The sequence below is a fragment of the Rhinoderma darwinii genome, chromosome 1 (assembly GCF_050947455.1).
Source record: "Rhinoderma darwinii isolate aRhiDar2 chromosome 1, aRhiDar2.hap1, whole genome shotgun sequence".
Classification (NCBI taxonomy): Eukaryota; Metazoa; Chordata; class Amphibia; order Anura; family Rhinodermatidae; genus Rhinoderma; species Rhinoderma darwinii.
Window position 1 is genome coordinate 514681206 of NC_134687.1, and position 13962 is coordinate 514695167.

At 45.9% G+C, this 13962-nt stretch overlaps 1 protein-coding gene across 1 annotated transcript in view; it reads left to right on the plus strand.

Moving 5' to 3' along the window:
* The first annotated feature begins 1037 nt into the window (after window positions 1-1037).
* Window positions 1038-13962, plus strand: part of FEM1C (fem-1 homolog C) — a 34797-nt gene continuing 21872 nt past the window's right edge. The window contains exons 1-2 of the mRNA XM_075836470.1: window positions 1038-1306; window positions 5150-5847. Of these exons, the coding sequence (XP_075692585.1) occupies window positions 5304-5847 (544 nt within the window). The 5' untranslated portion in view covers window positions 1038-1306; window positions 5150-5303. The remainder of the gene's footprint in view (window positions 1307-5149; window positions 5848-13962) is intronic.

Genomic DNA, 13962 nt, shown 5'->3' on the forward strand with positions numbered 1-13962 from the left:
TGGACAGTAGTTCCACGGAGAGGCAGGGACTCCTAGCGTCGTACATAAATATGATGCTAGGAGCCCGGCTCCCTGCACTGACTTCGGTCCGGGACTTCTGGCCGAAATACGTCGGTCCATTACGGACGTTAATGTGCTCGTGTGAACCCAGCCTTATGGTTCACTTTTTAGGACCTAGTGACAGGTCCTCTTTGAATCAATAAATTAAAGGTTATCCTGAATCTTTTCCCCAAAAAACTATATATCAATCTGTTCAGGTCCTCTTGTTGTATAACATTCTGCCCGCAGGTGGGACATCATGCTCGACGTGACAGGTTCACTTTAAGATCTAATGCACTGGTTGTTTGCCCTCCAAATTCCCATAAATGGCACAGCCCTCTCGACTGACTGGCCAAGAGCCCACATGGCTGAAGCCACAGGAATTTTTCTTAGGGGTAAAAACACACGGAGCGGCAGCCGCACGTGGTCTAAACCACTTCTGCATGCAATGAAGAATGGCCGCACGATTTTACTTGTAAGAGGCGAAATCGTGCGGCCATTCACCACTGCATTTAAAGGGTGTTTTTCATCACAGATCAGCTGATCACAGCAGGTCCAGCTCCCCAATCAGTAGTACCCACTGACTTGTCTTCATTAATGGACTTGTCCCAACTAAACACCCTCTATTCAAATGTCCTATTAGGACAGACGATATTGTAGATCCCCCATTTGAACATTTTACTATATGGGCTCAAGAAATTTCTAATGGCATCTTCACTCGCTGGAGGCACATGTCGAAAAATGATGTAACCAACTTTACACCCGCCTATTAGTTATCCGCTGTAATGAGAATATCTTCCTGAGTAGAGTATCGAGCAGCACAGGTTTAGGCGTAACGATTATTACTTTATACTAGAAGTTTCACGAATTCCGCGTCCCTACATTCCAACACTATAGTATCACGACTCTCCTTTACGTCACTCATCGTAAGTCACGCCCACATCACCCCTCCCTTCCCATACCATTGTCCTCTCCCTCCGCCCAGCCGCTCGCTGCCGTTGTGCACTCAACCAAACTTTAGACGCCAGAACGTCATGATGCGAAGGGACGAGAACAAGTTTGTCATCTTCACACCCCGCCCCTTAGTTGTGATTGGTTGAGCTTCGTCTTGTTGATGACTAACGGGTTCCAGCAGGTTAGGTAGAGTTCCTATCGGACGGAGAAGAGCCCCGCCTGCCCCGTCACACCGGCAGCTGCGCTGCGGCGGTATCTACAGGGCACATAACGTCCCGGGAGGAGACCAGGGACAGCTGTAACCATGGCCGTGGTAAAGACTCACTGTCCTCAGTCCATGTGGGGAGATATACATATATGGACGGCTTTACTGTTCAGTTCCGCCCGTCTTTATAGTGACAATATACGGCGTGAATGTGTGTGGTTGTTTCGGTAACCTAATGCGACACTTGTGTACGTGACCTTCCGTATTGTGTGTGTTCTTCCTGTTCATGGCTTCCTCATATGTACGTCCTGCCCTGTGGTCATGTGTGTACGTTACTCTGTCGCTTTGTGGGGCAGGTCAATGTCCATGTCTCTAATTTCTCTTTTCTAAGTAGTTCTTGGTATTTCTATAGTCAACCATATTACAATAACAGTGACCACTATGTGGCTGCTGATGGGCATATTCTTGTATGCAGTTGGTTATTGCTAAGAATTTGTATTTTATACTCGTTTGTCTAATTTTCCTTCCCCTATCTATTATTATTATTGTATTATACGATGTACCTTCAATAAATGAGTGCTACAGTATTATTGGGGACCGCTCTACTTTTAGTTGAGTTGAATCAGTGTTTATTAAAGGGCTATTCCCATCTCAGACATTTATGGCATTACCACAAAATATGTCATAAATGTCCGATAGAGATGGGACCTGCACCTATCTCTAGAACAGCGCCCCCTAACCCCCGTCCTCACTTCTGCTGCTAAGCCTTGGCCACTGACTGACAAGGAGGCTGCGCTGTCAAGAAACAGTCGAGCTCATTTTGTTACACTAGAAGTCAATGGGAGTTACGGAACCAATGGGCTGCGCTGTTTCTTTATCTCCCAGGTTCCAGAAACCATGTGGCTCGCTCCAGTGAGAAGTGCTGGTCCCAGAGGTAGGACTTGCATCTATCGGACTTTTACATATTCTGCGGATATACCATAAATGTCTCAGATAGGAATAACCCTTTCAATCCTCCATAGAGAAAATCCTTCTGCCAATAATGGAACTAATTAAAATACATTCGAGGTGTTGTTTAAGCTTTAATAAGGGTAAGGCTCCACTGTCGTGATAAAACGACGGGTTACTTTGACCTCAATGTTTCCCTATAGGTGTAAAAAGTCACCCAACAATGTTTTGATCTAGTCAGAACTCTTGTTATTGTCACAACTCGCCTGCGAGTTTTCACCGCTGTACCGTGTGCTTCCAGTCCGCCACCGCCGGCTCTTGTTTACTTCTGCGTTGGGATGATGATGATGGTCGGTCTCCCCGTCACCAGTCTTTGGCTCCAACGGTAACTTCCTGTACCAGCTGCTGTCACTGCTGCGGCCCGAGATTTCTTGCAGGGTCATGTGACCGAGAGACTGGATGTTCTCATGGTGTGGAAGTGAAAAAGCTGGCGGTGAGCCGGGAACATGCATGTGAGCTTTTTAATCTTGGAACACCGTGCCTGTTTTTGTTATTAACCCCTCAATGACCAGCCTATTTTAGACCTTCATGACTAAGCCATTTTTTTACTTTTTTCCATCATCTCATTCAAAGAGCTATAACTTTTTTTATTTTTGCGTCTACAGCTGTATAAGGTCTTGTTCTTTGCGGGACAAGTTGTCATTTTTAATGGCACCATTTTGGGGCACATAGAATTTATTGATTAACTTTTTTGGGGGGGGGGATAGAAGAAAACCTGCAATTTCGCCACACTTTTTTGCGTCCTAAATTTACGCTGTTTACCGTATGGTATAAATAACACCATAACTTTATTCTGTGGGTTGTTGCGAATGCAACGATACCAGATTTATATAGATTTTGTATGTTTTACTACTTTTACACAGTGAAAACACTTTTTTGTTTTCAAAATGATTTGTTTTTGTGTCTCCATATTTGAAGAGCCATAACTTTTTTTTTATTTTTTCGCCGATGCAGCTGTATGAGGAAGTTTTTTTTAAAATGCTGTTTTCTTTGAATCCAGCCATTTTTGCATGTTTTGATGTTTTATATTTTACGACGTTCACCGTGCGGGTTAAATGATGTAATAAGTTTTTATAGTCGGGGTCGTTACAGGCGCAGCGATACCAAATGTATGTAACTTTTCTACTTTATTTTGTGTTTTTAATAATAAAGCAGTTTGTAAGGGGGAAAAAGTTGGTTTTTCCCATTTTTTTTAATTTTTTTTTTTTTTTTTTACTAGCCCCACTAGGGGACTTCACTATGCGATTATCCGATCGCATTTATAATACACTGCAATACTTCTATATTGCAGTGTATTATGTCTGTCCGTGTAAGATGGACAGGCATCTGCTAGGTCATTCCTCTGGCATGACCTAGCAGGCATTTATTACAGGCAGACCTGGGGGCCTTTATTAGGCTCCCGGCTGCCACCTGAGAGACAGACACTCGGTGATCTTATCGCCGGGTGTCAGTGAGATGAGAGGGAGCTCCCTCCCTCTCTCCAAAACCACTCCGATGCGGCGCTCACTATTGAGCGCTGCATCTGAGGGGTTAAACGGGTGAGATCGATGCTAATATCGATCTCGCACGTTTGAGCAGGGACGTCCCCAGCCATCAGCTACCTCTGAGAGCAGGGAGATTTGACAGCTCCCTGCTCTGTTTACTTATTCCGATGCAGCGTCGTAAAAAGGCTTGTGCATCAGAATAAAGCCCGTTAGTGGCCGCCGTAAAAACACTATGGGCCGGTCACTAACTGGTTAAAACACGGATAACCGTCCTAAAAAGTCCTCTTTTGGGGTCTCCTGAGGACTTGAGAATTACTGAGTTAGACAATCACACTGCATGATAGCGCTTTACGCTTAAAATTACTCAAATATGTATGACATGTGTTAGTCACTTTATACACATCCGGTAGTTTCATAATGCGTGCTGTTTTCTAGAACTGTATGTTTCATATATGCTTTAAAAAATAAAGCAAAATAGGCATGGGTCGAGCTGTCCAATCTACACCATCTGAGGAACTAAAATATAGATGAGCTTTTAGGAAAATTAGGAAGTGGTTTACGACTACACAGCAACTTCAGTGACATATCTTGTCCTCTGCCTCTTCCAGCGCATTCACACCAATAATTCCAGTATGGTGAAATTCCTTCAGTGTGGATACCTGTTGGACTAGTATGTTCTCATATTACTCCAAAATGTAGTTTTCACATGTGCAATTGCATGAGAGTTTAAAAGACGGAGGTGAAGACAACATGTGGCAAGCTAACATGGACGTACTGAAAACTGCGGTCAAGGAATTCTGCATTTTAAATATTTAACAAAGGAGTTTACCAAAAGCCGCAGTCCGGCAGAACCATAACCAATCTTTCAGCAGTAGCTCTCTGCTCTGGCTAAAAATAGAGGTTCAAAGACTGTGCCCCATTGTGAAATCTACACACTCAACCCCTATATGTTGGTCCTGATGGCAAAGCCCCTTTAATCGGATTGAGTCTAGCACCTTGGAATAGATGTACTTTATAGAGAACTCCCTCATAACTGCATATAAAAGAGCAAAACCTTAGTTCTGTGATACAATATTGCTTTTACGGTCTCCTACCTTTTGGCCACTTTAAATACCTGAACATCAAGACCATTTTCTGGAGGGCTTCCCGTGACCATACTTCTTGTCTTTATTACTGGGGTTCAGCATAGTCAGTTGGGCTCATTATTTCCTACTTGGGAAGACGGGCCAAAGCACCAGAAAAGCAGATTACTTATATTGGTCATGGATGCAATTTTGTATCAGTATTTGTAATGCTTTCAGTTGATCTCCTTACATGTGACTCCACATTTTTGTATAATAACTATTGTCTTTAGTACTGTATGGAACATAAAGGTTGTGCTTCTGATATGCTGACTATAATACATGTTAATAGCATTCCACTAAGTGTACTAATAACTTATTATTTTTTTTCTTTTCAGCTTTCTCCATCTGTGAGCCCTTATTTATGCTTCTCCTGAGACAACAAACAGGATCTTGTTAATTTTTCTTGTGTGCCTTTTCTGGAAAATTCTGGCTGTCATTGAAACAGATTTGGTTTTCCAACACAAACGAGTCTTTCACAGTAGAGCAAGCATGGATCTCAAGACAGCCGTTTTTAATGCTGCTCGCGATGGCAAGCTGCGCCTTCTTTCCAAGCTGCTGGAAAACAAGGCCAAAGATGAAGTCGTTCTGATAATGTCTGAAAAAACCAATGGGGCCACGCCACTTTTAATGGCGGCTCGATATGGCCACCTGGATATGGTGGATTACCTGCTGGATCAATGCAGTGCCTCTGTGGAAATTGGGGGATCTGTCAATTTTGATGGGGAGACCATAGAAGGTGCACCACCTCTCTGGGCAGCATCAGCAGCAGGTCACCTGAAAGTTGTTCATTCCCTTCTGGACCATGGAGCTTCCGTCAACAACACAACCCTTACTAATTCTACTCCTTTAAGAGCAGCCTGTTTTGATGGGCACCTGGAGATTGTGAAGTATTTGGTAGAGCACAAAGCTGACTTGGAAGTAGCCAACCGTCATGGTCATACTTGTCTGATGATCTCCTGCTACAAAGGTCATAAAGAGATTGCTCAATTCCTACTTGAAAAAGGAGCTGATGTTAATAGGAAGAGTGTAAAAGGTAAATGTTACATGACAGCTGTGTAGGTCATCTACATATATGCAATATGTATCGGGTATTTGTTCCTCTATCCTTATATATAGGTGAATGTGTCATTATGATGTTTTAACCATTAGCACACACACTGTAAAAGTTAACAGCTAATTTGCTTTTTTCTTACTGTATTACTATAATTTGCATTGCATCTGCTCAGGTATCCTATTTTAACACGTATGGCATAGATGAGTTTTATTTTTTATGATGCATACATAGACTAGGTATCATTTTTGGCTTTCCCGTTGAAAATCACATGTATGGCGTAGCTGTCCATGTCAAGTTTATATATAGGAGGATCCTGAAGGACAAAGCCTTGAACCCTGATGTGCCATGGCCGGTAATTGTTGAAACCAGTAATAGAAAAACCACTTGCGTATGGGGAAAGAAGCAGAGTAAGTTAGAGAAGAAAAATAGCTTAATACTCGTAGGTATAGTTATATTTGGGTGTATTTTACCCTTTTAATTAAACCTTTTTTTTTTTTTTTTAAGCCCATGGTCCTACAAAAGTACAATATGTGTATTATGCAGCAGACACAATCATCCTGTCACGATCCGTGGGTATGTGGACCCACTAGGCCGCACTGCCATAGCGGAGTAGCAGCTGGCCAAACAACAGTCCTAGTACAATAGTACCTTTAATAGTCCAGACAGAAATGGAGGCTCGGCACAGATGAACTTGAAGACACCAGGCGTGGTGTTATCAGCAGGCGTGACCGGTGGCACAACACGACTCCAACAGGTTAGGGCACAGGAACAGATATAGCATGGGAACAGGATAACACTAAGGGACCACTTGCTAAGACTAACATGGGTAAACACAACAACGCTCAGGTTATGAGTGAAAGGGCAGAGCCCTTTTTATTGTCCAGGGCGATCATGGACTAATTACAGATCTTACTCGTGTGTGCACTGGCCCTTTAAGGCCGGACACGAGGGTGCGCGCGCACTCTACGGGAACCAGTGCAGCGATGCGGAAGTGAGTGACGGCGTCTCTCAGGAGGGAGATGCCGCCTGGCACTCACTCGTCCATGGCCGCGGCAATCGGGGGGGGGCAGGTAAGAATGGCGGTCTGTGGATGTTACAGTATTCCCCCCCCCCCCTCTTACGCCCCCTCTTCTTGGGGCCAGAGCAAGCGAGGAACCTCTTAATGAGGGTAGGAACATTGAGGTTCCCCTCTGGCTCCCAGGACCTCTCCTGGACCAAACCCCCTCCAATCCACCAAATAAGTCTTTCCTCCTACCCTCTTGCAGTCCAGGATCTCCTTCACCTCAAACGCGTCAGATGAACCGCTGGGAGCCACTGCGGGACAACGAGTCTTACTATAGCGGTTCGGCACCACAGGTGTAAAGGATCTGCCAGACACCGCTTCTGTGTCGACGCCTGTGGTTAATCAGTCTGCACCTGCTCCTAAGTCTGATAGAGTGACTCGATCATCTACCACTTGGGCTGGGAGGCTGAGAAGTGGGAGAGCCTATCACAGCCTGGCCAGACGGAGCTAGCTCCCGCCCTCTGTATTTATACCTTCATTTCCTGCTCCTCCTTTGCCTGTGATTCTGCCTAGCTCTGCTGCTTGTACTATTGTCCTCTGCTTCATATTGAACCTGCTTTACTGACTACTCTCCTGCTCTGCGTTTGGTACCTCTTACACTCCTGGTTTGACTCTGCTTGTTCACTACTCTTGTTGCTCATGGTGTTGCCGTGGGCAATTGCCCCATTTCCCTTAGCTTCTGTGTACCCTTGTCTGTTTGTCTGTCGTGCACATATTGAGCGTAGGGACCGTCGCCCAGTTGTATGCCGTCGCCTAGGACGGGCCGTGCAAGTAGGCAGGGACTGAGTGGCGGGTAGATTAGGGCTCACCTGTCTGTCTCCCTACCCCGTCATTACAACAGGCTTCAGGAGGAACACATGAAAGAAGTTGGGGATTCTGAGGGTAGGAGGCAGCCGAAACTTATAGGAGACAGGGTTTATTTGTTGTAATATCTCAAAGGGTCCAAGGAACTTGGGAGCAAACTTGTAGGAAGGCACCTTTAAATGGATATTCCTAGAGGACAGCCAGACTTTGGTACCAGGCAGATACTGAGGTGTCTCTCTTCTCCTAGTATCCGCCTTTCGCTTTATGCGATTGACTGTCTGCAGAATAGAGGACCGGGTTTGCTGCAAAACCTGTAGAAAGTCTCAATGTGGGGTCCGCTGCGGGTACCTGGGATGTAGCCGGAACAGGATGAGGGATTCGTGGATGTTGGCCGTACACAATGTAGAATGGTGTGGAAGTGGTGGACTCGTGTGGTTGTTGTATGAGAACTCGACCCATGGAAGAAGCTGTACTCAGTCATCATGCTGTATGGAGATGAAGTGGTGAAGATAATTCTCCATGATTTAGTTAATTCTCTCGACCTGGCCATTGGACTGGGGATGGTAGGCTGAAGAAAAGTCCAGCTTCACGTCTTGGAGTTTACAGAGGGTTCTCCAGAAATTCGAGATGTCTGATCAGACACGATATGAAGAGGCAAGCCATGGAAGATGTGTTGGATTAAGAGGTTAGCCAGTCGAGGAGCAGACGGTAGACCGGTCAGCGGGATAAAATTAGCCATCTTCGAGAACCGGTCCACCAGCACCCAGACCATATTGCATCCTGCAGAGGAAGGAAGGTCAGTGACAGTCCATTGCTTAGTGCTGCCAGGGAGCATTGGGCACAGGCAGAGGCTGGAGCAGACCGGCAGGCGTGGAGTGAGCAACTTTGTTGGAAGCACACACCGTGCATGACGACACAATGTCTTTGGGCAGCGTGGGCCACCAGTAATAATGGGCAATCAGATCTTGGGTTTTATGAGCACCAGCGTGCCTAGCCAGTTTGGAGCTGTGCCCGCAGCAAAGGATTCTCCTCCTGTCTGCCAACCGCACAAAGGTCCTCCCCGGAGGGTTGTCTTAAAATTTCAGGGGATTAACAGAAATAATACAGGACGGGTCAATGATACTTTCCGGAGACTCCACGGTGTTCTGTGTTTCAAACGACCTGGACAGGGCATTGGCCCTCACATTTTTGTCAGCAGGACAGTAGTGAAGCACAAATTGGAACAGAGTGAAGAACAGTGACCACTTGGCTTGACTGGGGTTTAGCCGTTGGGCCGACTGGAGATGGGTGAGGTTCTTGCGGTTGGTATATATCAGGATGAGGTGAGCTGCGCCCTCTAGTAGATGTCTCCACTCCTCTAGAGCCAATTTGATGGCCAGTAACTCCCGATCCCCAATAGAGTAATTGCGCTCTGCGGGAGAAAAAAGTCTAGAATAATAGCCACATACTACGTCCGTCCCTTTGGAACCTCTATGGAACAGAAGTGCACCTGCACCAACAGAAGAGACGTTCACCTCCAACAAAAACTGTAGAGATACGTCAGGATGATGGGGGGTTGAGGCTGATGTGAAGGCACTCTTAAAGGCTATTGAATGCAGATTCTGCCTCTGGAGTCCACACCGTGGCGTTCATTAGTGCCCGTCTTGAGTGTTGAATGCCGTTTTCCATTCGTCACCATAGCGGTTCCGGATCAAATTGTAAGCCCCACGCAAGTCTAGTTTAGAAAAAAATCTTGGCTCCTCGTATGCAGTCAAATAGTTTGGAAATTAGGGGCAACAGATATTTGTTCTTGACCGTGACTTGATTGAGACGAAGAGATCAGTCCTTCTTCTTCCTTTTTTTTTTTTTTTTTTTCTTGACAAAGAAGAACTTGGCCCTGGCCAGGGAGGAGGATTTTTGTATAAAAGCTCTCTCCAGATTCTCCTTGATATAGACTGATTCTCTGGCAAGGAGAGAGGGTATACCCGTTGACGGGGGAGGGGATGTATTTCGAACCAGTTCAATGGGTCAGTCATCAGCCCGGTGTGGGGCAATCCTGCCAGTGACTGAGGCAGAGGAGGCTGGACAGGATGGATCTGCAACAGACAGCGGCTGCGACATTTGGAGCCCCATTGGAGAACCTCTCCGAAATTCCAGCCTTGGACTGGGGCATGTAGTCTGAGCCAAGGCAGGCCCAGTAGGACAGGATTGACTGCTTTAGGCAAAACAAGAAACAAAATAAGTTCAGTATAAAGGGCTCCAACTTGGATCTTCAGCGGCTTGGTTTCAGATACAATCGGGTCGGGCAGAGGCAGTCCATTCACCGAAGCAACAGCCAAAGATGTCTCCAGCGGGACTGTGGGCAACTGAAGAAGATCCACTAGGTCTTTCTGGATGAAGTTTGCTGCAGGGACCCGATGCGTCTTCACGCTGAACACTATGGTCACGGGGATGGATAGTCTTGAAGAGAATTTTTTTATTCAGCGCCGTTCCACTTGGGGTGGTCTATCCAACTAATCCTAGGCATTTGAGTCTTTTGGGCTTCTGAGGACACAAACGCACAACATGGCGTACGAGGCCGCAATACAAAGTCCCGATGTGCGTCTGCGTTGTTTCTCCTGGGCTGACAATTTGAGCTGGTCCACCTGCATACGCTCCTCTGGTGGAATAACTGGTGAGGGCAACAGGTATTGCTGGAAAGTAGGAGCCAGCCTTTGGAAACTTCTCTCCTGACAAACCTCTTGGGATCGCTCCCGGATCCTCATGTCAATCCGGGTCGCAAGAAGAATGAGGTCATCCAGGGTCGGTGGCAGATCACGAGCGGCAAGTTAGTCTTTAATCTCGGAAGACAGTCCCTTCCAGAATGTAGCCTCCAAAACCTTGTTCCGGGCCGCTACTGCCAGGGTGCGAAACTGAATGGCGTACTCTCCCACGGAGAGGTCTCCCTGGCGAAGGGTCAGCAGAGATGCAGCTGCTGACGAGACTCGTCCACGTTCCTCAAATACCGTGCGAAAAGTCTGTATGAAACACTGGAAGTCACGGGTCTCTGGTCCATTGACTCTCCCACATAGGCTTCGCCCATGCCAGGGCCTTGCCAGTAAGGAGAGGGATGATGAAAGCGATCCTTGTGCCAACGGAAGGAAATGCTCTGGCATGTAGACTGAAGTGGATCTGGCACTGGTTCAAAAATCCCCTGGAGGTACTCGCTTCTCAGTCGTAGCTAGGAGGTAGTGGCAGTGAAAATCTGGAGTCTGCAGCGGTTCTGACAGGAGGTGTAGTAGGAGGAAGAGCCGGAGGAACAGGTGCAGTGATTGCTGCAGCTTTCACATCCAGTCGCTGTGCAATGGAGTTCACTGCCAGGAGGAGTTAGTTTTGTCGTCACTTAAGGTTTTGCAGGTCTGCCTGCATGGTTTGTGACGCCGTCATGGTCTTGGGTTGACCAGCGGGGTCCATGTGGACCCATTAGGCCGTACCGCCGTAGCAGCTGGCCAAACAGTCCTAGTACAATTAGTACCTTTTTTAATAGTCCATACCGTAATGAAGGGTCGGAACAGATGAACTTGTAGACACTCGACGAGGTGTATATCAGCAGGCGTGACCGGTGGCACAACAACTCCAACAGGTTAAGGCACAGGAACCGATATAGCACGGGACACGGGTAGCAGGGCACGGGAACAACGGGAACAGGATAACCCTAAGGGACCATTTGCTAAGACTAACATGGGTAAAAACAACAACGCTCAGGCAATGAGTGAAAGGGCAGAGCCCTTTTTATTGTCCAGGGTGATCATGGGCTAATTACAGATTTTACTCGTGTGTGTGTGCACTGGCCCTTTAAGGCCACACGCGAGCGTGCACGCTCCCTGCGGGAACCAGTGCAGCGATGTGGAAGTGCCGGCTTCTCTCAGGAGGGGGATGCCGCCCGGCACTCGCTCGTCCATGACCGCGGCCGTCGGGGGGGGCAGGTAATAACGACGGTCCGTGGCTGTGGATGTGACACATGCCTTGTTTAGTTCCCTTAAAGAGGCTCTGTCACCAGATTCTCAAATCCCTATCTCCTATTGCATGTGATCGGCGCTGCAATGTAGATAACGGTAACATCATTTTTTTTTTTTTTTTTTAAACTATAATTTTTGGCCAAGTTATGAGCAATTTTATATATATGCAAATGAACTTTGAAATGGACAACTGGGCGTTTTTTTTTTTCCGTTATGTCCAACTAGGCGTGTATTGTGTTTTTAACGGGGCGTGTTTACGTGTATGACGCTAACCAATCAGTGACCAGTCAGCATCATACATTCCTCTCCATTCATTTACGCAGCAGCGATGTGCAGCCACATACACAGAGATTAACGTTAAGTGTCCTGATAATGAATACACATGAAATCCAGCCTGGACGTCATGTGTATTCAGAATCCTGACACTTCTGACTCTTTTCTGTGAGATTCCAGCAATCTCGAGAGATTATGGAGGTAAACGAGATTTCGTTTCCCTTGCTGGAAATCTCAAAGAAAAGAGTCAGAAGTGTCAGCATTCTGAATACACAGGACGTCCAGGCTGGATTTCATGTGTATTCATTATCAGGACACTCGATTAACGTTAATCTCTGTTTATGTGGCTGCACGTGGCTGCACATCGCTGCTGTGTAAATGAATGGAGATGAGTGTATGATGCTGACTGGTCACTGATTGGTCAACGTCATACACGTAAACACGCCCAGTTAAAAACACAATACACGCCCAGTTGGACAGAACGAAAAAAAAAACGCCCAGTTGTCCATTTCAAAGCTCATTTGCATATATATATATATATATATATATATATATATATATATATATATAAAATAGCTCATAACTTGGCCAAAAATGAACATTTAAAAATAAAAACAAACGTTACTATTATCTACATTGCAACGCCATCACATGCAATAGGAGATAGAGGCTCTGTCACCAGATTCTCAAATCCCTAAGTACTGCATTGGCAAAAGTGACACTGCTGAAAAAAAATCTAAAAAGAAGGTGTCTTATGTGCTTAAAACATTAAATTTTTTTTCTATTTCTGTTAAATGGAAAATCGGATATTGTTAAATTTAACACAAAACCGTTGCATCAGATTTATATTTGTGTTTTACTTTAAAAAATAATGATTTGTCTTTAAAAGGTTTGATTCCAGTATGTAGATTTATAGTCCGTCTTTAGTGAAGGAGAGATAAAGGATTGCAGAACAAGTCACGAGCTTGGTGTTATATGTATCGTTTTCTTTTGTTTTTATAAGGAAAACTGATATAAGCTAACTTGTAGGCACTTGTTGCAAATTTAAAGCCGTAAAGTGACCCTCCCTTCCTGGGACAACATTTTAAATATGATGGTCTATATGGAGTAGTACCACCCGGTGCCCTCCAGTTGTGCCCCTCTGCCATGGATCTGCCTTTTTAGAGTCCCCTATTTGCTATCCCAAAATGGCTGCAATGCTTCTTAGCCTACGAATCAGAGACACTCCTCCTGTTCTCGGATTGTCCAGAGCTATTCACGTGAGCGGTTCTGTCCAATCCCTGAACAGAGGGAGTGTCTTAGACTCTGTCTGAGAAGCGCTGTAGCCATTTTGATAACGCACAGAGTACCCTAAAACTGCGTATCCACAGCAGAGGGGCAGAACTGGAGGGCACCAGGTAATATTAGTCTATATACCCCATCACATTTAGAATTTTGTCCTGAGACCGGAGGGTTGTTTTAAGACTATAAGAATTAAGTCGTATATGGCAGGGCCGGACATATCCCAGAATCCAGGTAGCCAATGTTCCTCAACCCCTTAATGACCGGCGTATAGTGTTTTTACGGCGGCTGTTCAGGGTAGTTCTTCTGAAGTGCCGCCTTTTCACGTTGGCACTTCAGAAGAACTTTCATATTTAACCCCTCAGATGCGGCGCTCAATAGCGAGCGCCGCATCTGAGTGATTTTAGAGGGCGGGCGCTCCCTCTCTCATCCCATTGGCATCCCCGCGTGCATCGTGGGGTGCCGATTGGTTTCTATGGTAGCCTGGGGGCCTAACAAAGGCCCCCAGGTCTGCCTTTAGTAATTGCATGTTAGACCATGCCAGAGGCATGACCTAACAGGTGCCTGTCAGTTTTACAATGACCGGCAATAATACACTTCAATACCGAAGTAATGCAGTGTATTATAATAGCGATCAAAACTTTGGACAGTAAAGTCCCCCAGTGGGACTAAAAATAAAGTTAAAAAAAATTAAAG